A 27,324-nucleotide genomic window follows, 5' to 3' on the forward strand; every position below is an offset into this window, starting at 1 on the left:
GTAGGCCCTGCTGTAAATTTTGATGTCAGTGATGTAATCGCCTGCCAAATAGAAACATTTGACAATGTTTCTCTAAACAAAATTTGTAATAGTTAATATTTCTTGTACTTAGTGCTAATTTTTAAACTTGTTCAAACTTCTTAGAGTTAATAAAATAGTACTACATCTGATTCATGCTTTAATCTGCTCGTATATTTACTCGTATACAAAATCTAAAATGTGCTGATCTGTCAAGTATGTTGGAACTTTACATTGTATCTTTTTCTACTATCTCCCTCACAGTCTTTCTCCCACACAAATATTTAAACAACCCAGCTGCAAATTTTTGCAAATTACTGTCCAAGTTAATTAAAATGTTATGTTTGGAGAGACTTATAACCAGGAATTGGAGGACAAGGAAACTACAATACAACAATAAAATGGATTTATAAAACTTTTTTTTAACACAGTTTGTTGGTCCATATGAGCTGTAAAGAATCCAAATGCTGCAGACAATTGACTAAATTGTGCACATGTATATACTTGAGTGACTGAGAACCCTGGGAGTTCAGCTCCAAAAACAGACCATAACTCTCTCTTTTAACTGCCAGCAGTTGGTCCTCTGTGTGTCTGTGGGCTATAGTACAGCTCTACCTCGATATAATGCTGACTTGGGAGCCAAAATATCTTACCGCGTTATAGGTGAAACCGTATTATATTGAACTTGCTTTGATCCACCGGAGTGTGCAGCCCCGCCCCCCCCGGAGCACTGCTTTACCGCGTTATATCCAAATTTGTGTTATATTTGGTGGCATTATATCGTGGTAGCGGTGTATTACTCGTACATAAAGTCAATACATTCAACCAGTTTAGAGTAACACTTCAAGACAGCCACCTATGGAGTGGAGTACAGTGGTAGGGGAGAGGCAACTCTTTTCTCCAAGAGCATTGGGAGAGCCCCCAACTTGAACAAAAAGCCACTGTTGAAGCTTTTCATGATTTGTCTGAAAAACCCAGTATTTTATTGAACTCAGTAGATATCTACCTCGGCAGAAAGAGTTAGAAGAATCTGGGATTGAACCATGACATGTAAAAAACCAAAACATATGTGACAAACTCTTAACCCCCTCCCCCCCCGTTTTGTTATATCTCACTATTTAAGAACTGTTAACAGTGTTTGGGTGACAGCTGTGTGTGTGTATGTACCATAGTTGTCATCCTAAGGTGACATTTGCAGCTAGGATGACCAGACAGCAAGTGTGAAAAATCGGGACAGGAGGTGGGGGGTGATAGGAGCCTATATAGGAAAAAGACCTAAAAATCGGGACTGTCCCTATAAAATCGGGACATCTGGTCACTCTATTTGCAGCATACTGAGAGGGTGTTATGCACATGATTAGGCCAGTTTAGGTGTAAAAGTTTTGTTTGCTGGAAAATTGAGAGTAGGCACTCTTGTACTTCCAGTATATGTGTGGGGGGGGGATGAGGGGTTCTAGTAATTGTAGCACATTCCCTCTAGGCTATTTTTAAAATCTGTTTTAACTTGAGTTGATTACACATTAAATCGAGTGAGTTAACCTACACTTTTGCAAATGCTGATTTAGATACTGCATAGACATTTGTTCCGAGACACACAATCTGTCTTCACCAGAAGAAAGAAGTGTATTTTACCCTAAAGAAGTTTTACCCTAAACTTCAACAGCCTTGTTTTCACTAGGATTTTAACATGTGGCATCTTAATATTGGTTAAAATATTTTTTTCCCTAGTGAAGACAAAATAAGGATTAGCACTTACAGAGGTATTAGCTAACTCAAGTTAATGGGCAATCAGTTAACTAGGTTGAAAAATAGAAACCATACCCCTAGTTTGGAAATAATGCATTTAGCGCAACAGGAGGTAGTTTGGAATTTGTGGTTCCTTACCTCCCCCAGATCTTGATGGAAAAGAAAATAAGCTTGTACTCCATTTTTACAACCCGCTAGCTCTACTTTTTCCTTGTACATAGTTCGTTTAGTGTTTCCGCCTCGGCACCCGCCTTAGCCATCCCGCCCAGCGTCGGTGGCCTCGGTGCAACGATGCCCGCCCAGCAGTGCCCCGACCGCAAGGACTCCATCGCCCGCCGCGCGGACTCCGGGCTCGGGACTTGGGCATCGGGCGTGGCGATGAGGCGCATCTCCACCGGGCGACACAGCGCCAGACTTTCCGCCGCAACCAGCCCGCGTTCCCCCCTCCCACCCACCCCCGCCCTGTCCCTCTTCAGGGACCCTCTCCTGAGGCGGCGCGCGCAGCAGCCTCCGCCCATCATCATGTATATCCACCCTGGCGGCGACTGGCTGGCTGGCGGACAAATCTCACAACTCGTGCTGGGCCAGGTGGCAGAGATCCGGGTCCTCTTCAGCGGGCTCGGCCTCCTCATCAGCGTCGAGAAGGTGGCTCGACCGTGTGTGTGTGGGATCCTTCCCTCCGCGCCCGCCCCCGCGCGCGCTCACCACGGGCGCCTCGGCACTTGGGGGGCCACCTGGGCGATTCCACACCCAAGGCGGTTCATGCGATCAGCGTTCTCTGAACCCATTGCGTCGTTCGGTGCCTACCATCTCGACTACCTGTGGTACCTTAGGAGCAAGGTCTTGCAGTCTCCTCACATGCCTTAACTTGAAATAAAAAGAATAACTATCAAGTGGGAAGCTTCATTCTTGCTCCTCTATTGATAGTTGACATTACTCTTGCAAAGAAAGGAGTATGTTTTGCCTTCGCAATAGAGCATTGAATTTCTTAGAAGGAAGCATTTTGATTTACTGTAGCAAGGACAAAAAATTAGCTAGGACAGCAGTTTCACATCCTGCCACAGGCAGGAATGGAAACCAGTACTGCTTTGCACGTTTTGCACATACAGTAGAGAGGGTAGCTTTTCTTTGGTGTGAGCTGTTGAGGTGAGGGCACACTTCCGCCCAGTAATAGTATATTTATGGCATATCTTTGCCCAGTTCTGTAGGATGGCAACTCCTGCACCTCATGTGTCAGGACTCTTTAGCACAGTTTAGTTAAACTTCTGCATGTTTTTCAGTGGACACTTTTATATTGGTTTAATCTTGGCTTTTTTGTTGATGTGCACCGCTAAGCTGGTAGAGGCCAGATATAGGGCTTAATATTTTGGCAGTTCTTCACACTGAAGAACCTTTGCCTTTATAGCTGTGCCTGCAGAACCCCCTAGAGCAGACACAGCATAAGATGGCAGAAAGAATTCTTAAATGTTCTTTTAAATTCAAAATAGGGGTTGGGGTTGGGACTTGAATCATTATAGTCAACTCAGGTGAAGTTTGCAATCTTGCTGCAGTCATTCAGACATGCCCTGAGTGAATAAAATCCCAGAACCAAAGTGAGAAAATATCTAATGCCTTGTCAGTGCCTTTGTGCAGTAAGTCTTAGTCCTGGTAGAATATTTAAGTTGCTATGTAAACTGTGATTTTATTTCCAGTGGGAACAGAAGCAAAGCTGGCTCTTCTTGCTAGCTATATACATGCACTTCTAATTGGAAAACTGACAGAGAACCGTGTGTCAGGGGAGGGGGGAGGGTATTTATCTCTGAACTTTTTGAAGGCTATAGATGGCTCAGTCTGCCACCTTGTGGTAATTTGAGTGGTGTTTATATTATGGTTTTGAAAACTAATAGAGAAAACCGACCGTTAACTGCACACTTTTTGTTTTGTATTGGCTGTAGATTGATTTGTAGAACAGTTTTCAGAAATATGACTTGTTCATTGGGTACAGTTGTGTAAAGTACAATGTAGCTGAGTTCAGTAGCTGCTAACATAGTAAGATAGGGATTTTGCACAACTGTTCTGGTCAAATGTTCATGAATGTATGATGTATTTGCATAACATATTTTTGAAGGACAAAATTAAGCTGTTTTACTGAGAATTATAGACCTTAATATTTTGGCAGTTATATATGGAATATCAAAATTGAAAGGGGTTTTGATAGCCATCGTTTACATTGTTATTTATAAAATGACTTCTGTAAGTTCAGTCTAATTCAGAGTTTGTGGTGCTCCTGTGCCTTTGTAAATCCATAATGTTAAAAAGACTTCTATACAAATATTTGAAAAGGAATTTTTAAACACATGGATAAAAAGATGAGGTAATGGACACTTACATGGAAGTATTTGAAGTTTTTACTTCCCTCTATCCTCTGGACCACAGAAATGGGAACTCTAGCTTTTTCTGAGCTAAGTGGAAAACTTTCTGAGGTAGCGGCTGGCTCTTACAATGCTCTGAGCCTGTTGTCTCCATGTCAAACAAGAAAATGGACTGAATTTCTAAGAGACAAGTTGGGTGAGGTAATATCTTTTTCTTGGACCAGCTTCTGTGGTGGAAGGGACAAATTTTTGAGCTTCAGAGTTGTTCTTGAGGTCTGGGAACCAAACTGTCTGAGTTACACACAAGTTAGACAAAGTGTCTAAAGTTGTTTCAGGTGAGGATGAAATGGATGAGTTGGTGATAAGGTTAGGGTCAATTTCTGAGTGTTGTACATTATCTTGTAGATTTTTGAGGCAGGCAGTGATGCAGTCATTGTGAAGAATGTTGGTATGCAAGGAGATGACCTCCATGGTGGCAAGCATGATGTTTTGGGGGAGGCTGTTGATGTAGAGTTTCTGGATGAAGTTTGTAGAGTCTTGGAGGAAGCTGGCCTTTTCCAAGTATTCCTTCAGTAAGAGTGCTGTCAGGTATGATGGGTCTGCCTGAGTTTCCTTGTTTGGGTGTCTTGGGAAGCATGTAGAAGTTGTGGGGGATGAGGTTGTAGAGTTTCTCTGGAAGGAGTTTGGGGAAGGATTTGATGGTATCCTTAAATTAGGGTGAACTGTGGTGTGGGGTTGTATTTGAGTTCTTTATAGTTGGTGCAAAAACAATGAAGAGTCCGGTGGCACCTTAAAGACTAACATTTTATTTGGGCATAAGCTTTCATGGGTAAAAAACCCACTTCTTCAGATGCATGGAGTCAGAATCTTGTCTCCTGGCCTTTATGACACAGTCATCACAGTTAAGGACTGCAATGACACTCCCTTTGTCTACTGATTTGATTGCTATCTGGTGATTGAAGTTCAGGGACTGTATAGTTATCTTCTTGTTGGTGAGATATTGTGGTGGATATAATGTTTGATGAGGATTTTACAGTTAATTTTTTTCCTGAAATTTTAAAGTTATAACTGCGTTTTTCTCCTGTTAGCACTGCAATGATCCCAACCACACACAAGTGTACAGAGTATATATTGATAACAGATAGAAATGTATTCAGCCTCATGTCTGGCTCCACTGAATCATTACACAAATTGTAGCATTCTATGGGTTTAACAGAGCTTGACAAGTTAAAGGAGGATATTGTGAAAAGCTTTTGCTTTTTTACTTGATTTTCTTTGTGAATGCCACGGGGAGGCTATTTCCTATTAGCAACTTTGGTCTCTTGAAAGACACTCCTTTTAAAATAGGTAACAGCGGTGTTGCAAGGAATTGGTCATGCAATAGTATTGAACACGAATTTCAGCTGATGCTTGATTTAATAGTTCGTTTTGTTTTCATAGGATTCTGCTGCTTGGAGGTACTGGCTATTTCATTCCTGCTTGTTTTTCACATGCCAAAATGTAGACAATTTTCAGACCCTCCTGATTGTGGGCTGTCTCCTCATTTTCTCATTTTTCTCTTGTTGCCCCAGGCAGCAGCCATCATTGTGGTGCCATATAAATATGGCTTCTGCACCATCAAGTATAAATTTGTGAAGCAAAAATTCCTCCCCAACCCCCAAATTAATGAGAAATTAGAAGGATTGAGCACTAAGTCCATCCTTTTATTTGTAAAGTGAGAAAATTTACTGTTGAAATTGCAGAGACAAATCTTTGGAACTTCCCCTTCATGCTATATATTTCTCAAGTTTAGGTTTACACTTAAACATCAGTGTTTTTCAATTTATTCTTTCAATAATCTATCAGCCTGCATTTTTTTTCTTCAGCTATGCCATGCTGACCTTTACAGCCTCTTTGGACCCTTGTTGTTTTTCTGTAATTCTGTTTAATTTCTTACTATGCTCCAAGTACCTTCAGAATGTGGTAGGCAATGGTGTTCTAAATAGAAATTTACTTTACTTTTTAAAATCTCTGTCTCACTCTAGTTGTCTTTTCTTCTTTTGGAAAGAAACTACCATCCAGTAAGTGTTAACAGTTCTGATTTTGATTTGGTAAATACCTAAGTAAAATTCCGCTTTTAAAAAGTCATCCACCTTTTAAAAAAAATCTTAATTTTAATCTATTGTGATGGCTTTAATACAGGTCTTGATTTTGACCTTTAGTTAAAATAGGATTCTTGGAATATCTCTGAATTTTGTGGAGAGATTTCTGATCCCATTTAAATTTATTATGACACATCTTGTCAGCACATCATTTTAATGTTAGCTTCTGCTAGGAGCTTGTGGGGATCGGGGGAGAAGATGAAGTTGGTGGGAAACATCCATTCTCATTCTCATGGACCTCTCAGCAGCATTTGACCATGAGGGTACTGCTGATCCCAATTGAGAGAGGTGGCAGTGGTCTGGATAAATGTGCTAAACTGCTCTGAGTCCCACCCAAAGAGCAGTAATGGGAAACTGGATCTGTAGCACTAGATTCTTCACTTGTGGAATTTCACAAGGATCAGTAGCTCTCTAGTCTTATTCAGCATCTGCATGCAGCCACTAGGTGAACTGATAAGATGAGGTGGACTCAAGTGCCAGCAGGATATAGATGAGCGACAGCTCTTCTCATCTTTCAGCACATATGATCATACCGCTACCACAAAGATGGACCATTGCTTAGATGAGATCCTGCTTATAGAAGGAGAACAGTTGGTGGAAGCTCAACCAAAGCAAGGCAGAGATTATGCTGGGGGCAGAAGAAAGCCCTCTGGTTGACTTGAGAATCTATCCAATCCTGGTGGATGATGACCTGGCCTCAGTTATACACTTCCATCAACTCCCATCTGGACTATAGCAATGCAGTACACCTGGTCATGAAGCCATCAGCCTGAAGAAAACTCCAGCTGCTACAGAATTCTGCAGCACATTTCAGCAACATGGGCTACTGTGAGCGCATCAATCCTGTTCTGTTTCTGCAGTGCCTTTCCGTAGAATATTGAGTCAAGTTTAAGGTCCCAGCATTTTATCTTAAAATTGGTCAGTGACCTGGGCACAGCATATCTAAAAGATGACCTAAAACTCTGGGATGAAAACTCTGGTAAACAGCTCTGCTCCTTAGGCACAATGGAACTGGTTACCATAAGAACAAAAGCTAGTCTTTTGCAGGAGACAGACCTTTCTCAGGGAAGTCCAGTACAGGAACAAGTCCCACAGGAACTAAGGACCATCAAAAACCTTGCATCTTATACTCCAAGTGCAAGGCATATTTCTCCAACCTTGCATTCTCAAAAATATATAGCAGCATGTACATTAATTAAAAAAAACAAAACCTGCCACCAAACACTACACTGTACGCACAGTTTTTCCCTTGGAGAGAATATGAACCACATGTGATAAATGATAGTCATGTTGCTTAATGCAGTTCCGGAGGGCACTTGGATTCAACAGCGATGAGAGTGGCATAGGAATCTATATAGAGTAGAAGGTTGAAGAGCAAGTCCTAGGAGCTAGTAAATACTATTGGAGTTCCGTGGCTTACTCATGTATCTCACTGGGTTTCTTCAGCCTGTTATCTCTCCCTTTTCTTAATGATTTTTCTCAGTAGGAACTTTTTTGTCCAGTGTCTCAAACATTGAGTGTAATTACGGTTCTACTTTCTTGGGTGCACAATTATGGTTTAAACAAATGTGATGGTAATACTTGTATGCTTTTGCGTTTTTATTAGTACTTATTTTTTCACCTCATATCTAAAAATATATTAGAGAAAATTCCACCTGTCTGACATCTAAGACTTGAATACATTTTTAAGTTTTTCACCAAGATACTATACATGGCATTAATTCCATATGTTTCTGTAGAAAACTGTAATGCTTCTCCACGTTGCAACCCACTAAAAACAACAAAAACTTCCCCATGTCCACACATTACATATTGATGACTTATCACCTGTTTAATATAGTCTTTTGCAATGGGCTAGCTGGGAATGTGGTTTTGATGTTGACTGATTATCAACTGTTTACTTTTGAGAAGAAATCTTACTTTTGCACTTCCTTTCTATAGTTGAAGCTATGTCTGCCACGACCTCAAGTAGCAAGCTTCTGTTATGGTTTTCTTAAAAAGAGCAGATAAGCAATTGTCCCCTATGACTAAGTTCCATTTAAAAAGTGGACAGTTACAACAATATCAAACCCTCTACCATAGTTAAATAGTGCCAAATGTGGCATGGAATGAGCCTGAATGAAGTGTCCTCGGGTGTACTGGTTTTTAGAGGATGACAATTAGGATATGATCCAAATTCTGTAATTTCAGGCTGGTATTCCCGTAGTAAAATCTTGGCACGTTTAATAGCTTTTTATCTTCTTAAACATTACTGTTTTAGTGAATTGGATATCTGAGGGCTATGGTAATTCATTTGGTAGATCCTCTCATTGCCCTGGCTTTCAAGCTTTCTCATGTAATTAGGATTGTAACTGTGCTTTCTCATATAGTGGTGTTTATTTTTAGAAACACTAAGAAGTGGGTTGGGATGAAAAGAAGAATATTGGGCACGAGGTTAACATTTTTTTTTTTTAAGTGTGGATTTTTCCCCCCCCTATAAAAACACTCAGGCTATGTCTACACCACAGCTTATGTTGGCAGAATTTATGTCACTCGGGGTGTGAATAAACCACCCCCTGAGGGACATAAGTTACAGTGACATAAGCAGCAGTGTGAGCAACTTCTCCTGTTGACATAGCTTCTGCCCTTCATGGAGGTGGTTTTATTATGCTGACAGGAGAGCTCTCTCCTATCGGCATATAGTGTCTTCACTAGATGTACTGGAGCTGCGCTGCAGTGCTGTACGTGTAGACACGCCCTCTGTTGTAGATACTGAGTTTCCCTGAGCCTGCTTTCACGAAAGAAAAGAAGGTCCTAAAATACCTCGATAGAAGGAAGCAGAGGAATTGTGATGTTAGTTGAATTATTAAATGAAAACAGCCAACTAAAATCACGTGCCAGACTTCTGTCTTTATAGTCAAATCAAAGACAAGAATCTTGAACCACAGCAAAAACATAAAGATTTTCTTTTTGTTTATACTTTTAGTGATGTTGAAAGCATGCTTGTATATAACGTTCCATTAAAAGTTTCTTTTATGTAAATGCAGAACACTAACAAAACTTTCACGCTCTGCCTAATGTAAACATACTATTTGGAACATGTATTTGTAATATTTCTAGCAAACTCAGTAGAAGATTGTTGGGAGCTCTGTAAAGATGGTAATAATTTTGATACCGTATGCTGATACAAGAAGCATAATAAATGTTTTCTGTCTGTTTGCAGGATTTGGAGATAGTGTATTCCTATTTACATGGAATGGAAGCCTTGTCTAATCTGAGGGAACACCAACTCAGGTATGGTATTTTAACGCTAATATTATGCTACTTACGTGCTAAAGAGGCATCTGTTAGTGGTGAATTAGAAAATATTTTTTTACCCAGATATCATGGTGATAAATATCTTAATACTTGTAATAATACTTGATTTCTTTTATCTTATAAACTTGGCAGTAATAATGCAGATTTTTAATTTACTACTTATCAGCGCAATCAGCTGTAAATATAGAGTTTTTTTTAAAACCAGAGTAATAAACTTTTGTAGAAAATTGGTTGGTAGATTTTTACCACCACTCGTGTATTTTAGTTAAAAAATAAATAAATTCCGTTTATATGAAACATTACTGTGAATAATTTTAGATTAAATATTACCAGAAATTTTAACTTGTATTAGAGGCAGAGCTGGCAGTGCCAACTTATAGCTAAGGTTGTCTAATGCTTTCCATTTTAAGACCCTGTTCTCAATTGGCTGTAACTTTACCAAACTTTAAACTGTTTAAGATGAAATTTTCCATGACAGGTATCTGGCTCAGGTTGAATTTTTTTGGACTGCTTCAGCCAAAATGGTTGAACTGCTTCTGAGAATGAAGTTGAGGGAAAAAAAAGCTTTTTCCTAATATTACACTCCTACAGCTATTTTAGGAAGCTGTAGTGCCTCCATGTTTTTGAGAAGGGACTTGAAATTGCATGAGGATTGCCCTGTTTTCAGAGAGGTACAATTTGCTGTCCCAATAAAAATCTACCCAAATTTGGCTGACTTAAGACTCTGAAAATTGTTGTTTGTATAGAGGTAGTACTGGTTTGTTAGAGAATGTCAGCAAAGTTCTGTGAACATTGTCTCCACTGAGTATGCTCCACCTGAACAGAGCTCTGTGCTAACCACACTGAGTGAGCTCCCACCTGTGTCTGGACAGAGATTTTCATGCAGTTGGTTCTGGCTGAGGAGGACCTCTTTACTCCTGGGGCAAAATATTTAAAAAAAAATATTCTGCGCAAAATATTTTAAAATTTTGCAAATTTTAATTGTCAAAATAACATTACATAATCAGGCCAGTTTGAATTATTTTGGTAATTTATCTCAAAATACCTGTCAGCAAGTATGTTTGTAACAATACAGAGATGCACACAAATTCCCCCAGGAATAGAAAGGAAGGAAACCCCTATGACAACCCAGGTCCTGTTCTCCTCTCCCCCTGTCCCCCCGAGCCCAGCCCAGCTATGGCCCCCATTTGCCCTGATACATGCACCCCCCCCCCCCCCCAGAGCCCAGACACCTGCCTCCCCCCGACCTCTCAGAGTCCCGGGATCCAGAGGGAGAAACAGCCTGATGCTCAGTCCCAGACTTTCATGGAGTTTTCTTGCACGCCGCTGTTTCCTTCTGTCAGAGCATGTGGGGAATTGCAGCTGCCGGGAACCCTCTAGCTCGGTGGTCACCAAACTGAGGTGCGTACACCCCAGGGGTGCGCAAGACAATCCATTGGGGGGTGCAGCAGGAGGAGCACTGCCGGGGGCGGGGGGAGGGTGGCCGGAGGAGGGAGGGAATGAGCGAGCGGGGAAGCTGCTGCCCGTCTTCCCTGCAGGCAGGGCTACCGGGAACGCAGGGGCTTTAGGGGCTGCAGGGCCGTGGGCTAGGGGCCCCCGGGGCCCTGGCCTGCAGCTCTAAAGCCCCTTTCAGAATGCGGCCCTGAGTCCTCCGGCCTGTGGAGGAGCAGGGGCAGCCGCACAGCCAACGGCGGGAAAGAATGTTGCTTTCCTCTTCAAAGCTGGCCGGAGAGAAGCGGCACTTTGAAGGGGAAAGCTGTGCTTCTCTCCGGCCGCTGGCTGCGCGGCTGCCCCTGCTCCTCCGGTCCGGGCTCGCAGGGCTGCATTCCGAAAGGGGCTTTAGAGCTGCAGGCCAGGGCCCCTGAGTCCCCTTAGCCCACGGCCCTGCAGCCCCTAAAGCCCCTGTGTTCCGGGTGGCCCTGCCTACCGGAGGGGCGGGGGAGTAGCTCCCAGAATTATGGCTCCCAGAATTGCGGCCATGGGGGCGGTGCTGTGCTGTGCAGAGCCACCTGCACACCCCCTGCACCAAACAGGAGCTGCCCCAGGTAAGTGCTCTGCACCTCCTGCCTGCCCCAGCCCTGAGCCTCCTCCGGCACCGCCTGAGCGCCCTCCCGCACCCTAACTTCCTCTCAGACCCTGTACCCCCCCCAGCCACCTCCTGCACCCTAACCCTAATCTAGATCTTTGAATCGCTGTATCACGAAGTGTTAAAACAAGATTTTCAGAAATAATGAAGCATATTCAATCACATTGCTCTCACTAAAAATATTATTAATAATTTTTTTTGTGAGAGCAAAAAGGTTTTTTGTACCATTAATAAATAAAATACAATAAAAATATTTTAAAAATATTGTTTTTCATCTTTATCGCATTCTTTTTTAATTTCTATTTTTGTATGTTTTATAATGTACATAATATATTAGTGTAGTACATGTATATAATTTATACATAAATAAATATACATATATTGGGGGTGCGTGCTCAAAATTTTTTTACTGATAGGGGTGCATGATCAAAAAGGATATTCTGCGCACACAGCATAAATTTCTGCAGAATTCTGCATTGTGCATTGTACTCCTTCTGGAGTACCTTTTTGTTGCTGGAACTGAGAACAGGGAGATTCCTGTGCTGTTAGTGCTCCTCATGCTGGAATACAGGCAATTTGGAGGAGGAGGAAAGGAAGCATCCCTATTTGAATGCAGAAGGGTGAGGGGCAGAGAGGACAGGGAAGGAGGAGAGAAGAGCATGGGGGGGAAAGAGTACAGGCTTGGTGGTTGGACCAGGAGCAAGGGTGGAGTCAGGAATAGAATAAAAGGTTCAACACAGACAACTTGGAGGAGGATAGAAGCAGAGAAGATGGGCAAAAACTGACAGGCTGGGTATGTAGGGAACATGGTAGGGGATGGGTTATAAGCAGGCAGGTTTTTGGGGTCAGGGCAGAAGTATATATAACTACTAAAGCATACTCCCCTCCAGTATCTGGAATAGAACCCAAGATTCTCAAGTTCCAACATTTCTCATTTCCCAGTAGGTCTCATAATGTTTGATGATAGTGTCGCATCCCCTTTTAGTGACTGACCCACACAGAGGATAACAGCCTACTATTACTATGAGTTGCTCTGTTAGCTCAGGTGCTAGAGGTTTCTGCTGTAGATCCAAAGGTTCCAATTTTGTTGATGACCCCTGTGCAGAGGCAGCATGATTCTACGTGATATCTTAGTTTTTTCAGTTTGCTTTTATGAAAACTTTGTTTTTATGAAGTTTTCAATGTAAAAAGAATTTTAAGATTGCAAAGTCAAGCACTCTGCGTGACACACCAGGGTATAATCCAAACCAATGAGTAGTTGTCACCCCCGCCTTGTCACTTGGGGTGCCCTTTACAGTGCCTCCTAGTCTCCAACCTAGACTTCTCAGAAACAGCCTGCAGCGTGAAAGTTGCTGTCAGCTATATCTGTGTGTGCTGCAGCCAGCCAGCCATACCTTGGCTCTTGCCCATGTTAAGGATTACCACAGAGTGACTCCAACACACTCCCAGTCCCAGATTTTCCCCAGAAACATATGTCCTATACAGCTCAGCCCTCTCCTGAACAATATAAATATGGTAAGTCCGTTATTCCTTAAAGGCAATAATATGCACATAACTTGTTACCTGAAATGGAGTTACCCTGACACTTCAACTTGAATACACTGGGTTACATAAAATAATAAAATAGAGATTTTAAGTGAGTACAAGTAATGAGGCATTAAAGTCAGAAATGTTTATAAGAAAAATAAAGATTTCTAGTATCTACTTAAGAAACTATCTTAGTTGCAATGAAAACTTTCTCACCACAAGCTCCAGCAGCTGACCAAACTCTCAGGTCAGGACCCCTCCCCTAGAGTCCAACAGCTGCTTCCTTTGTCTCTTCAGGTGCAGTGAATGTAATGGGTTGGAGGGGATGGGGAGAGGAGTATCTTGCGGTGTCTGTCCCTTCTTTCTATAGTCCTGTCCCACTTTGAGAAGCATTTCCATCTGGAAGCAAGGTGACAAGTAGTCTGTGTGGAAGGAAACTCCATGCTGGTTCTTTGCCAAAATGTAGAATTTTGCCCTTGACCCCTTTCCTGCCAAAGAATGGCCACTTAGCAGGTAATGCTCCATCGGTAATGCTCAATGTCTACTTGACACCTGGCTGAGGCATCCGCTTGCCCTTTGTCTATGAGGAACTGATTTGGCGGCTCCCCAGGCTTATCTGGGAAACATACAATAGAACCTCAGAGTTACAAACACCAGAGTTATGAACTGACTAGTCAACCACATGCCACATTTGGAACTGGAAGTATGCAATCAGGCAGCAGCAGAGATGGGGGGGGGGGGAGGGGGGGAAGGGGGAGGGGAAGCAAATACTATACAGTACCGTGTTAAATGTAAACTACTTAAAAAGAAAAAGGAAAAGTAGCATTTTCCTTCTTCACAGTGATGTTTGAAAGCTGTATTAAATCAATGTTCAGTTGTAAACTTTTAGAAGAACAACCATAATGTTTTGTTCAGAGTTACAGACAGCCTCCTTTCCTGAGGTGTTTGAGGTTCTACTGTACTTTTAGTTATGATTTCAACTTATGTTTATAACTTCACATGCAACACTGCTACGTGCATTTTGCCATGATATCATTGATCAGCAAATTGAGTTTTCAAATGATACTTTACAAGCCATACTTCATACAAACATTATTATAACAGAGGATGTGAACATGGGTATATTCTATCATATTCAGAAGTTAGAAAATGCTACAGCTGTGTTTGCTTATGCAACCTTAATTTGCCCCCCCTGCTCTGTATGAATTATGATACAGTCTTTAACTACATGATCACAAACTGTTTTTTCTATAGGACCCCTACCTCATTCAGTTCACACGACGGACTTTGTGCCAGGAATGACTCAGTTGTTTAGTCAGTGAGGTTATTGTCTGTAGGAATCCTGCCTCATTTGTTTCTGAAGTTGGGAAGTGTGTGGTGAATGATGCAGGAGAATGCATGGGGTAAAAGAATGATCTTGTGACTAAGGCAGTTGAATACTGCCTTGAAGAATGATTTTATCCCTACCTGTGCCACAAAGCTCCTGTGTGAGAGAGTCACTTAAGCCCAGCTTTTTGTAGGTGGTCACTAAGGGGTCACTGCCTTTTGGAGGAGTCTTCAAGTCTGTGTGCTAAAAATAGCTGTTTGGATGTTGCAGTGCCAGATTCTAAACTTAATTAAAACTGAATTGCTGGAGATATGATTTCTTATAATTGATGTGTAGAGTTTGACATGACTAATGTCACTACTGCTGTTCTGTAAAAATCACATTGTTTGGTGTTAGCAAAGGGAGGCCTGAAGCAAAGCTAGGAGTCCTTGACCACTATAGGAGCAGTTATTATACCACTTTCCATCATATATAAATACCTGTTCATTTGCAAGTGCAATACATCCTCTTTAGTTTTAACTGAAAAAAAAAAGTGTCGAGAGTTGAGCACTTCTGAAAATAAATGTTTAATATAAATAATTTATGTTAACATAGGTTACAGGTGAAGTCAAGGCCGGATTTCCAGTTAGGTACAGTAGGCATGTGACTAGAGGTGCAGGTGTTCTAGGGGCACCTAAAAATTAAAAGTGCGTTTAAAAGTTAAAAAGTACTTACATTATTTTTTATATTTCTTGTTCCATTTTTTACGGAAAACTATATAGGCGGAGGTGCAGGGAGGAGAGGGGTGCTGAAGATGCTGTGCCTAGGGGCATGTAAAGTATAAATCTGGCCCTGGGTGAAGAGGTGTTCAAGGATACAGCGGTACCATACTGTGAAGGGTGAAGCTAGTGGCAATCTAGAAATCTGTTAAACACTTCTAAATTTTTTTTAACATTCCTAATGTGTCCATAGAATAAAATGCCAACTAGGAAAAAATATTCAAGAATTTCTTTAAATCAGGATAGTTACATGCATGTAACCTCAAATCCTCCCACTTTTTTACTAACTGTATAGAAGGGGCCACATTTTATTCTTTTTTTCATAAAATAATTTATAAAATTAGTATACTAGTGGCTCATCTTCTATGTGTATCTCCTATTGCTTTCTCCCACTCTTACTTTTTGGGGTGCTTTTTGCCCACATTTTAAACATTTGGATTGGTTGCTACAGAAGTGAAAGTGTTATGCATGTAAGTGTCTTTCACTATTACAGTAACTCCTCACTTAATGTTGTAGTTATGTTCCTGAAAAATGCTACATTAAGCGAAACAATGTTAAGTGAATCCAATTTCCCCATAAGAATTAATGTAAATGGGGAGGGGGTTAGGTTCCAGGGAAATTTTTTCCACCAGACAAAAGAATGAAAATATATAGACAGGCAGACACACACAAAATAAGTTTTAAACAAACAACTTAGTACTGTACACAGCAATGATGATTGTGAAGCTTGGTTGAGGTGGTGGAATTAGAGGGTGGGATATATCTCTGGGAATGTCTTACTGCTAAATGATGAACTAGCACTTGGCTGAGCCCTCAAGGGTTAACACATTGCTGTTAATATAGCCTCACACTCTACAAGGCAGCACAAATGAAGGGAGGAGACACAGCGTTCGTGTGTGTGTGTGTGTGTGTGTGTGTGTGTGTGAGAGAGAGAGAGAGAGAAACACACACAGATTGCCCCTTTAAGTAGATCAGCAAGTTGAGACAGCAGCTGCTGCCAGCAAGCTCCCTCCATCCTGAGCCCTGTTGTGTCCCCCCAGGACATTAGCACCCCTCTTCCCCCCGCTCTGCACAGCAATCCTGGGGCAGCTCCAAGGCAGAGGGCAGGAGCAGCACATGGCAGTGGCAGGAGGGACACCTGAACTGCCCGGCAATTGATGCCAAATTACTTTTGTTACCTTATTTTAATGCACTGAATTAACTTTGACACAAATCAGATCTGGGGTTCCATCCGCCGACCCCTGTCAGCTGGGGTCCTGGCCACCGGCCCTGCTCAGCCCGCTACCAGCCCTGGGTTCCGTTCATCCAGGGTGGCAGCGGGCTGAGCGAGGTCGATGGCAGGGATCCCAGGCCGGCAGCAGCATGCCACATTAAATTAGCTTGTGTGCCAGAGGTTGCCAACCCCTGCTCTAGACTGTTACTTTGTCCTTCACATGTCATTTTATGCAGTTTTATCCAAGTATTGATTTTTTTTATCCTAAAGCAGTCAGAATATGTTTTGCAACTTGTCTGTATATACAAAATTCACTTCACTTTGTTCTGGAAGGTCAGCTCTGGTCACTCACCATCTGTTGCAGTATTAATTATTATGAAATGATGTGTAACATTTTTAGCGAACTTATCCATGTTCAAGAATACTAAGCTTAAACTGACCTTATAACTTGTAAACAAGGATCCTAGTGGCCTGAGACATTGATGCATGGCTTTGGCTTGTAAATTGGAATTAAGTCAAGAGATTCTTTCTAAGGAATGTGTGGAACTTGTCCTAACTTTACTAACACAGAGAATTCCTAGAGGAGAGCTTCTGTTTACAGCACCATATATAGAAAAGGCTCACTTCATCCAGATGCAGGTTTATCGCATTTTCTAGGATAGTAACACTCTTTTTGTGCTGGTTAGTTTGTAAACCATTTTTGGAGATTAATTGTTTTTGTGGGGTTTTTTAAACAGCAAGCTTTGTTCACTACTGAAAAATGCTATCTTAAAGTTTTGGGTTTTTTGAAGTTGATTTTGGTTCTGAACTTGGTTGACTAAAATATGTTGTGATGTAGGAGATAGATGTAACATTCAAATAAATATCAGCACACCCACAGTACTGTCAAACTTTATATATAGGAAGGAAGTAATCAACTGCCTATTATGAAAAAGCTTTAATTATATTAATTATAACAAAACGTATACATATGTTACTGAAAATACTGTGCCACCTTGTGCAAGAGGATTGTGTTACTTGTTTATCTACAGAAAATTCAGCCATAGTGCTACTAAGGAAGGGTGAATTTGTCTAACTTAAGGAGGAATGGATTTCAACCTTTGCCCCAAACTCAAATCAAAGTTGAATTTACGTGCCAAATAAAATTGCAGTGTCACTGGGAAACCAGAGTCTCCTATAATTCCTTAATCCTAGCCGGCGCATCACACAGAACTCTGCTAGCAGAGCAGAGACTATAGAAGAACGTATCACGTTCCTTTATTAATATTTCAATTTTTTAAACTTTCACTCCAGAAGTAGCGATTTTCCTATTCTGTACCTTCTTTTAGCTTCTCTGTTCCACAGATTGATTTATGATAAGTAAGACCAAGAGGTTAAATAACTGAAGATTGAGATCCCAGAACTAAGACCAGTCATCTTTTTTTTTTTTTTTAAAGGTTGCAGGATCTTCTCATGGAAAGCCATGTGATACAATGGACAGTATTTCAACAATAGGATGTATTAATAAGTAGTGAGGCCCAATAAGCTTCTCATTGCACAAGGAAGCAAAAGTGGCCTTCCAGTGAGGAGAAACTTTTTCTTGATGCAGGAGATGCAGACCAGAGAGGTTCTCAACGTCAAAGTGGACTGTTTGATACGGAGCAGACAGTCTGTTGCCAGGGAAAGGAATGGTCACAACTACCTCTGTTCATAAGCAGGGAAAAATTCAGGCCCTATCCATTAACAGGAAAAACTCCCTTGTTTCCCCACCCTAGTCAAGGTTGTTAAAAAGCTATTGTGAGAGAGTGGGTTTAGGGGTAATTTTAGTAGAACCGAATTGGCTATTGAGGCCATGAAGCTAGGAGGCAATAGCAATGGCCGTGGGGAAACCTTGTCACATTTTAATAGAAAAATCTAACTGATCCAGGGGCCCAAACCAGTTTCTCCCTCCACTCATTGAGAAGCCATACTGTCAGACTTTTTACCAATTACCAAGTGGGAAGCCTCAATTTATATAATCAGTTTTAATCAACTTTATTTGTACTTCATTTTCTAAAGAAAGGTGCATTCTCATTGGTTAATATAACCATTAAAACATTTTAAGTAAATGGAGTCTGTACATTAGATTTGGTACATCTTTTTGCTACTACAAGGGCATACTATAATTATATACATTTAAGAAATTATATAGTTTAATATTTTCAAATTCTTATTAATTGCGCATTTTGAGTATGTTAGAAAATGGTGAATGATATATTGCTTATTTATTAGATAATTCACTTTTTCCTCATGAGTTTGTGTCAAGCTTCGTTAGGGTGGCAACTGGAATTTAACTGAACACACACAACAGCATATACAATTTATTTTTATCAAGCAAAACAACATCAATGTTTAGGATACATAAACTTCTTTTATCAAAACACATTTCACATTTTTCATCTAAATTAACCAGAGGGATTAACTGTAATCAGTGAATTAAATTGATTATTTCAGGTCAGCCTAGAAAAAATTTCAAATATGCCTAAGTAAAAGTGGCTGGAGATTAAATTCCTAGTCTCATCTCTGTCTCTTGAAAATGAGACAGTCTCCTAAATTACTTAGGCTGACCTGTTGTCTTATTTATAAAGCTTGATCTCAAAAGTTAGATGTTTTTCCCCGATCCTGTCTTTACACAGAAAAACAAACTTTCTCAGCCTTTGATAGAGGCGCCTCAATTCAGCATATTTATTTAAATACTCTAAGTGATTATAATAAGTTTAGGCCTTAACATATTTTGTATTAAATTCATATTTAATTTTAAATGCCTATTTTTAAAGAGAAAAAGCTTATAACTTAAATTAAAGTCCAGTTTTTTAAATTTTGTTTTTAAAAAAATCAATTTTTAGCCACCACGGTGGAATGAAGGTCATAGTGCTGGGAAACTTTATCTTGATATGTCATCAGAAGCTAGTGGGTCATCTTCATATAGCAAGACATCTCATTGCAACAGAAATGATCACACCCCTAGCGACTGAGAATTTCTGCCTGGAATTCAAATATAGTTCCTAATGTTTTAATAAAATACTCACATTAGCCTCTTAAGCAAATCTCCTTATACTTGTCCAGCAAGTAGCCTTTCTATTTGCAGTTTGCTCTGTAAGTACACAATATTTACCTGTGGGGGGTGGGGTGGGTGAAATGGTGTAAGTCACTGAGCCACAATGCTGTGTATTTCATGAAGATAAAGTGTTTCTATGAATCCTCACTGATTTCATCACGAAGAGGAAGGTTACTGTTCTCAGGACTTAGGAAAGTTTTGTCTGAAATAAGTGCACCTGAAGGAAAAGTAGCACGTATTGGATGTGAAAGGGGCATTAAGGATTTTCCTGAAATCTGCAGGAAAATCTTTTCACCTTTTTGTAATTTACTGCCCTTTTGGAATTGGAAATGAGCAAGGGATTTTAATGCTAAAGCTTCAAAATTTCAGCCAGTTTTTTGAGGTATATACGGCTTGACCTGAAAAAGCAAGTACTGGAAATCTCACAAAAGACATCTGCTCAGTATTGCATATTGCTTTATTTTTCTTAAAATGTGCTTTATATTCTGAAGTAGCTTACACTGAAAAGTGAAATAATACTTAACTCCTCTACAGTACTTTTCATCAGCAGATCTCAAAGCGTGTTATAAAGGAGGTCAAGATCATTATCCCCATTTTACAGAGCCTAAACATTTAATGGGAGAAGTTACATCCCACTAGGTAAACTGGCAATTTCAGTACTGTAAACTCACCAGTTTAGATATGTTGGTAAACAACTTAAACTCAAACATATATCATTTTCATTAAGGGCTGAAAACAAATGTGAAAATATTCATTAAATATTTTAATAAAACTTTTTTCAGACATTGAGGCTTCCTTTGAATGATAAACTATGAAGGTGGTAAAGAAAATAAAATGTCTTTTTTTCTCTTACAGGCTGATGTGTGAAACTGTGAGATATGAAAGGCATGAAGCAAACGAAGTTCTGTACTAGTAAGTGTTTCCTGTCTTCTTCTATGTGCAGTTCAGTGAACCAAATCTTTCCAAAAATGCTAAAGGGTGTGTTTTAAAAGTGTGTTCTGTGTAAACAAATGAGCCACCTTAACTTCTTCATCACATAGCATAGAAATGTGCAGGTTCAAACTGGTGTCAGTAATAGAGCTGATGTGCATTGTTGTAACATTGTAGTCAGTGAAAGGGCAGAGAATTAGTGGGTGTGGAATGTCATCTCCTCAGATTAAGCTGTCGTCTGGATTTATATCAATCAAGATAAAGCAGTAGTGACCAGTTTTTTCCTGCCATAGGTGCCAGATCAACAAATCTAGCATGGGTGATAATTAGCAGGGATGTGAATTGATGTCATTTCAGATACAGTGGAGATCTCTTAACACACATCCTACGGGTGCCATTAATTGGCCCTCCTTCCCCCGGGCTAATTTTTTTTTCCAGATTTTAATGTAAAGCAGGTAATCTGCAATGCAGTACAGTGTTCATGAGTGGATGAGTTGAAATGTGTATGAATAATGCAGCCTTGTAAATTCTTCTAATCCCGTGGCCCAGAGCCTCTAATTTTGTTTTTGCACAGGCAAATTATTTTTTTGTATTTTCATTATCAATCATGACAAAGAATGGTGAGCATACTTGTATGCTAAATTTTCATGATTGCAAGGTTGAAACTGGATAAACTAAACAATTGTATCTAAAGGAAGGTATACTGAAAATAAAGATCAGTAGAAACTAACATACTCTCATATCATTATGTAGCCAGTGTAATCTTAAATGATTGATTGTACATAACTGTTTTATCAGTGAAACTTATGGTGGCAGTTTTTGTTACATTCTGGTTTGACTGCATTCCTTTTTTGTGTGTACGTATGTTTAATAATAATCATCTAGACTCTAAATCTCAGGAAGGTATCGTAGATACCGTCTTTGTTTTTTTGTGAACGAAATAAATGCTGCTATTCACAGAATTTATGGTGGTGGTAATACTTAAATAAGGATTCAGAGTGTATATTCTGAGGAAAATGTAACATGCAAGTGGAAAATCCTGAAATCTGGGTTAATTTGAAGTGCCTTTCCCATTCCTTGCATTGATTCCCTTTGTCAGGCCTTTCATGTGATTTTATCTTCACTTTGATCTTCTGTCTGTCCTTTTTACTTACTTTTGACCCTTTTTTTCACTCCATTCAGTTGGTCTAATTGGCAATATCTTCCTATACACACAAGTGCAAAATGTTTTTGGTTTTACCATGAGCAATTTGTGTACACTTGGACTCTGTGAAAACCTAGACAGTACTGGAATAATTTTTTTAAATTGTTGGAATTTTGTCAAATCTCTCTCTCTCTCTCTCTCTCTCTCTCTCTCTCTCACACACACACTTACATGTCAGCATTTCTAAATGAAAAGGTTACATTATTTCAACATTTTACACTGCTTTCATCATTGAAGTCCAAATGCAAATAATGCGCGCACGCGCGCACACACACACCTGGCTAGGTTGTAGTTTAGCATCTTGATACGTTGTGAGATCAAAGATGGATCCGTAAGGAAATCTGGCAAATTCTCCTTGCCTACTACCTATGTTCACTACATCCCTACTTGAGAGTGGCTCTGAAATTCTGGTATTTTCAGTACACTTGTAAGTTTAGTTAATTTCCATCTTATTTCGGTATGGTAAACCTCATGGGGGGGCGGAACTTGTTCTTTTTTTGTGTCCTTCCTAAGCTTAGCATATGTCTGGCAAGACACATGTGTGTATTATTGAGGATTATAAAATTAAAATGTAAAAGAGATGCATTCACTAGCCCTTGTATCTGTGTGTTTCAAGGGTTAGGTAATGGGACAGAGACACTCTTATCTCTAGGTCAGTAGTGACCAAAAGTTATTTTTGACCTAAATGAAATGAGTTGGGCATTAATCCAGTTTTCTAGTGGACATTGCAAAACTTCACAACTGGTACATAAGACTTGTTTTGTAGTCTCAAAGGCCAAGGATTTACGTAGGCATGGAGATTGAACTTCTAAAGTCTATGAATTTCTACCTGTTCAATACAATGATTTCAGTGCTGTCAATGTGATGGTTTGTCACAAGCTCTAAAATACTTTAAAAAAGTCTCTATGGAAGTAATGCAATTATGACTGAGCTATAAATGATTGATTGACCTCGTTTTTTCCCCCCATGTATATATGAATGACCTCCCCCAGGCACAACTTATTGTATCAATATTGGGAAGCTAAATCTTTATTTCTCTTCATGTGAAGATGAAAACCAATATACTTGCTATCAGGTGGAACAAACTACCCATAGAAGCAACATACATTCACTGTAAATATCATGTTTCTAAATAAAGGACTGAAGCCTTGTTTTCTTACCTAAGGGGGAGAGAGCACTACATGGGCGGGGGAGGGGGATGTGTGTGAGGGGAGAGGCACCAATTTTATTATCTAAAGTTATGAGGTACACATTTAAAAAATCATCAAAAACCTGACCACCATGCTATCCATTTTTATCTTTGCCCTAATATAAATAAGCTGTAAGAATTCATAATACCTATATAAATGTTTAATTTTTTTAAATGGCCAAAAGGGAAAAACAGAGCATGTTGTTAAAATTGACTTAGTTCATCTGCATTTACTTTACTATCAGCGGGTGTATGTGCATACAACAAATTCTCAAGCCCTAGGGCCGTCTCTTTGTTTAACATGGGAACTAGGTTATTAAAAGTGGCAGTTCAGCTCCAGTTATTCTTCATTTGCCAGACATCTCTACTAGTTTCATTTGATGTGAAGTTAATGATAGAAGGGCTAAAAGCCTTTGAGGCAAAAATTCAGGTTTGAAGTTTACACACACACACACACACACACACACACACACACACACACACACACACACACACACACACACACACACACACACACACACACACACACACACACACACACACACACACACACACACACTTCTTACCTGCTTGACAAGACACTCCTACCCCAAAGTCTGATTTAAATTGTTTTTTGTGTGCTGCTTACTGCATTCTGTCAAATTACTTGTTAAAAAGATTCTTGTTCTTCACCTCTACATTGTATTAACACTTGGCACTGCCATAGATGAGATAGAGTCAGCATTTTTATTTGAAACCTAATTTTTAATAGTTGTATACATTGCCATTTAATTTATCAGGCTTAACCTTGGCAACCAAAATACAATTTCGTTTTTATGATCAAGTTAGATTAAATCTTCTCAGCCATATTTGGCAAATGAGGGATCTTTCTGACTATAAACGCTTTTTTTTTTAAACTTCTCTGAATTAAAAAATACAGATACAAAAAACCCCAACTATAATTTTTTTTTCCCATTGAACATGGTTGATACATGATATACGGCTATGCAGTTTGACATTTTTACATAGGATTTTGGTTATGAGGAAGGGAGTGAGCGGTGTACCAAAAATGATTTGGGGGATGTAGTCCTACAATTTTAATTTTGATTAGATTGAAAAGCCGAGTCTTTAAAATATAAAGTTTTAATAATAAGGTTCTGTTTTACTAGGAAGCAGTTTTTATTCTTATAAGGAGACTTGTATGGAGCCAGTGTGTGTGTATTCAAATAAGTTAAATAACTTGCATGCTTCTCTTATCCCCTTTGAATACATTACAGAATAAGTTATGTTGGCAGAAAACTTTTGAATTTTAATGGCAGGTTGTCATCTAAAGAGATTAAAATCATCAAAGTTCACACATGGCTGAAATAGCATGCTGGGGAGGTGACAATGACTTGGGTACATTGGGCCAAATTCATCTCTAGTGTTTGACTTCAGTGGAGTTAAACTATAGATGAATTTATTGCATCAACTTTTTATGATTGATAAAAAAACGCAGGTTGCTCTGATACTTTGTGACCTTTGATAAGAGGATCCTCCTAGCCACTGCATGATTGTTAGCGCCTCTTTCCTTCTCCAACTTCTTTTTTGAGAATGTGTATCAAATACAAAATTTCCAAGACTAATATATTTGATAAATACTTCTTAAATTCTTGCCAATGAGAAAATATTTCAGAGCTTGATTGTTAGTTATAGATTAGTGGTTTCAATAGGGTTGCCTCCTAAAACTGAAATGCCTTAGATGAGTGTTCTCCACCTTTTAAATGTTTTGAACTAATTCTAAATAAGAATAATCTTCTTCCATCAACACTTATTAAAATTCCCTAATTTTAAATATAATAATTTGGAATTTTTCCTATTTTTTCCTAATACAATACTCCATTAGTTCTCCTACCAAGTGCATTTTTAATTTAAAAAACCCTTAATCTGTCTTCAGTGATGGACATTATTTGACTAAACAAATTAAATACATACATTACTACAGAAATGGTGACTTGAGAAGACTTCTAAATGATAGAATAAGTTGTTTTGATAAACTGAAGCTCCACAGTTTCAGGTAGTTCAAAAGAGAACTTACAATTTGTTGGCTGATTTTCTGATTAAGCTACACCGTATCTCTTACTGAAATGTTTAGCTGCAAAACTATACTTCAGTCTCCCATCTTTCATTTCCCCCATCCTACATCCAGGGCCGCCCAGAGGATTCAGGGGGCCTGGGGCAAAGCAATTTCGGGGGGCCCCTTCCATAAAAAAAAGTTGCAATACTATAGAATACTGTATTCTCGTGGGGGGCCACTGCAGGGCCTGGGGTCTGGGGCAAATTGCCCCACTTGCCCCCCCCTCTGGGCAGCCCTGCCTACATCTTCTTTATATATATATAAAAAAAAAGGTAGAGTTGGTCATTTGGAGTAAGAAATAACTATGGAATTGCTAATACTAAAGTATGGTTGGCAGCTGTTGGTAACTGATATTTCTGTGATGAATGCACCGTAGTTTTAATTTTTAATAAGCTGAAAGCAATATCATATATGGGGAGAAAAGGATTTTTACCTGTGCTCCCATTGGGCAGCTCTGTGTTCTAAGATTAGATCCAAGATTAGATTGTTCTGTAGCTGTGATATCACAGAATGACATAGTCTGGGGTGCTGTAACTCAGTGAAACCCACTAATGGGTCTTTACAGGACTCCGTTTTTTTGTTTTGTTTTAAAGTAGGGCCAGGTCGCTAGCCCTTTCAAACTATGTGACAATAGTGTCTTTGCAGCTGCCAAAATCTTCCCTTTTCCTTCTGCATGCAGCCTCTGGGTCCACTGAAATGAAATTGTGGATGCCCTGCATATGTGTAGATCCTAATTAGCTGGAGAGAGGGATGGCAGAGAGGAAGGTATGAAGTAACTTAAACGGCCCATGGAGTCAGGGGCGGCTCTAGGATTTGCGCCACCCCAAGCAGGGTGGCACGCCGCGGGGGGCGCTCTGGCGGTCGCCGGTCCCGCGGCTCCGGTGGACCTCCTGCAGACGTGCCTGCGGAGGGTCTGCTGGTCCCGCGGCTCCGGTGGACCTCCCGCAGGCATGCCTGTGGGTGGTCCACCGGAGCCGCCTGCCGCCCTCCCGCGGGACGCCACCCCAAGCGCGTGCTTGGCGCTCTGGGGTCTGGAGCCAGCCCTGCATGGAGTGCTACTAGCTGACAGCCTCAAAATGTACCTGTTGACAAATAACAAGAGAAGCAATCATTGGATGTTTCATATCTGTGTGCGGACCCCAGCAACCCCTGGAGAAGGATGGTGTTTGGGAGAAGGAAGCATGCTTGAAGACCTATTCACAGATCTTGCTCCCAAACTGCTGTCCTCTCCAATTCTCATGAGCAAAATCTAATTGAAATAAAGATTTTACATAGAATCAAAATTAATATAGTTTAATATATTTTGGAGCTTGTGTATTAAAACATTTTGAAAAGTAGCTGAGGACACACAGCAGCTGTTCTTAAAAACAAATACAAAAACCCTAGCTATTTCATTGTAGCTGTAGGTCTGTGTAATATCCATGAATCCTGTGCAATGAGAGGTGAGGCACAGGATTTAGAGGGTTCTTGGGGATGAGTGTGGGGAACTTATTTGTATGTGCTCCCCTGAGTGATTCTTTGGATCCTACAGTAGAGCAGCCAGTAGGACCTCCATCGCCCCTCCTTGCCAGCCTGAGTGTCTTCAGGATTGGTCAATAGGGCAGAGGCAACATATGCAAGAGAGTGGGGCTTGAAGGAGCCCCTCCATCTATGCATAGTCTGGCATAGCTATGGAGTGGGAGGTGGATGCGTGCAAGGCATAAGGTGGCCCTTAGCGTTTGTAGTGACTCTTAGCCTGGGCAGGGTACTCTAAATAGACATGACTCTTTAAATTTAAATTTAAAATTTAATGCTTTGTTAATTAACATTTAATAGTCCAGACTTATACTGTGCACCATTTACATACTTGGGAAAGGTCTGGGATGTTTGAGAGAAGTCAGAATTTCCATGCTTGGTATTTTAGGTTCCCAGTATAATTATTTCCTCTTGTTTTCTTTGACACTTTTCTCTACTCTTACTCTAAACTTATTTTTTCCGAACATTGTGTGTGTCTTCATGGAGGCTTTGGAAATATTTCAGAATTTACTGTCCTTAATGTTCAGTGAAGATCCTTGATTTCAGAGTTAGTAACAGATTTCCTCTTAACCCCTATATTTCCAAGGCCACAGAAGACATTTTGCAAATGATTGATTAAAAGCCCTCTAAATAAACATCATACTCAGGATTAAGTTTTGAAACTTTTGTCTCGATCAGCATACTGATTTTCAGATAGGCCTCTTCAGGAAATCTATATTCATTCTCCTTGTGCTTCTATAGGCTCCTGTGAAAGTCATCCAACAGGATATTTCATAATGCAGAGAGTCATTGCAGAACGGCTGGTTTATTGCTTTTTTTGCTCTCCTGAAGGTGTATTATACCTTCTGCTA

The 27,324-nt window shown here is 40.1% G+C and overlaps 1 protein-coding gene and 1 long non-coding RNA gene across 12 annotated transcripts in view; one reads left to right on the forward strand and one right to left on the reverse strand.

The window, feature by feature from the left end:
• The window catches only part of RAPGEF2 (Rap guanine nucleotide exchange factor 2), a 292,166-nt gene that overhangs the window by 95,642 nt on the left and 169,200 nt on the right, over positions 1-27,324 (forward strand). For all 10 annotated transcript variants that reach the window (XM_039539178.1, XM_039539187.1, XM_039539181.1 and 7 more), the window contains exons 2-3: positions 9,459-9,529; positions 20,396-20,452. In XM_039539178.1, the coding sequence (XP_039395112.1) occupies positions 9,459-9,529; positions 20,396-20,452 (128 nt within the window). The remainder of the gene's footprint in view (positions 1-9,458; positions 9,530-20,395; positions 20,453-27,324) is intronic.
• LOC120405560 overlaps positions 1-27,324 on the reverse strand; it is an 83,567-nt gene that overhangs the window by 12,605 nt on the left and 43,638 nt on the right. The gene's annotated exons all lie outside the window — the stretch shown is intronic.

The sequence above is a fragment of the Mauremys reevesii genome, linkage group 5 (assembly GCF_016161935.1).
Source record: "Mauremys reevesii isolate NIE-2019 linkage group 5, ASM1616193v1, whole genome shotgun sequence".
Classification (NCBI taxonomy): domain Eukaryota; kingdom Metazoa; phylum Chordata; order Testudines; family Geoemydidae; genus Mauremys; species Mauremys reevesii.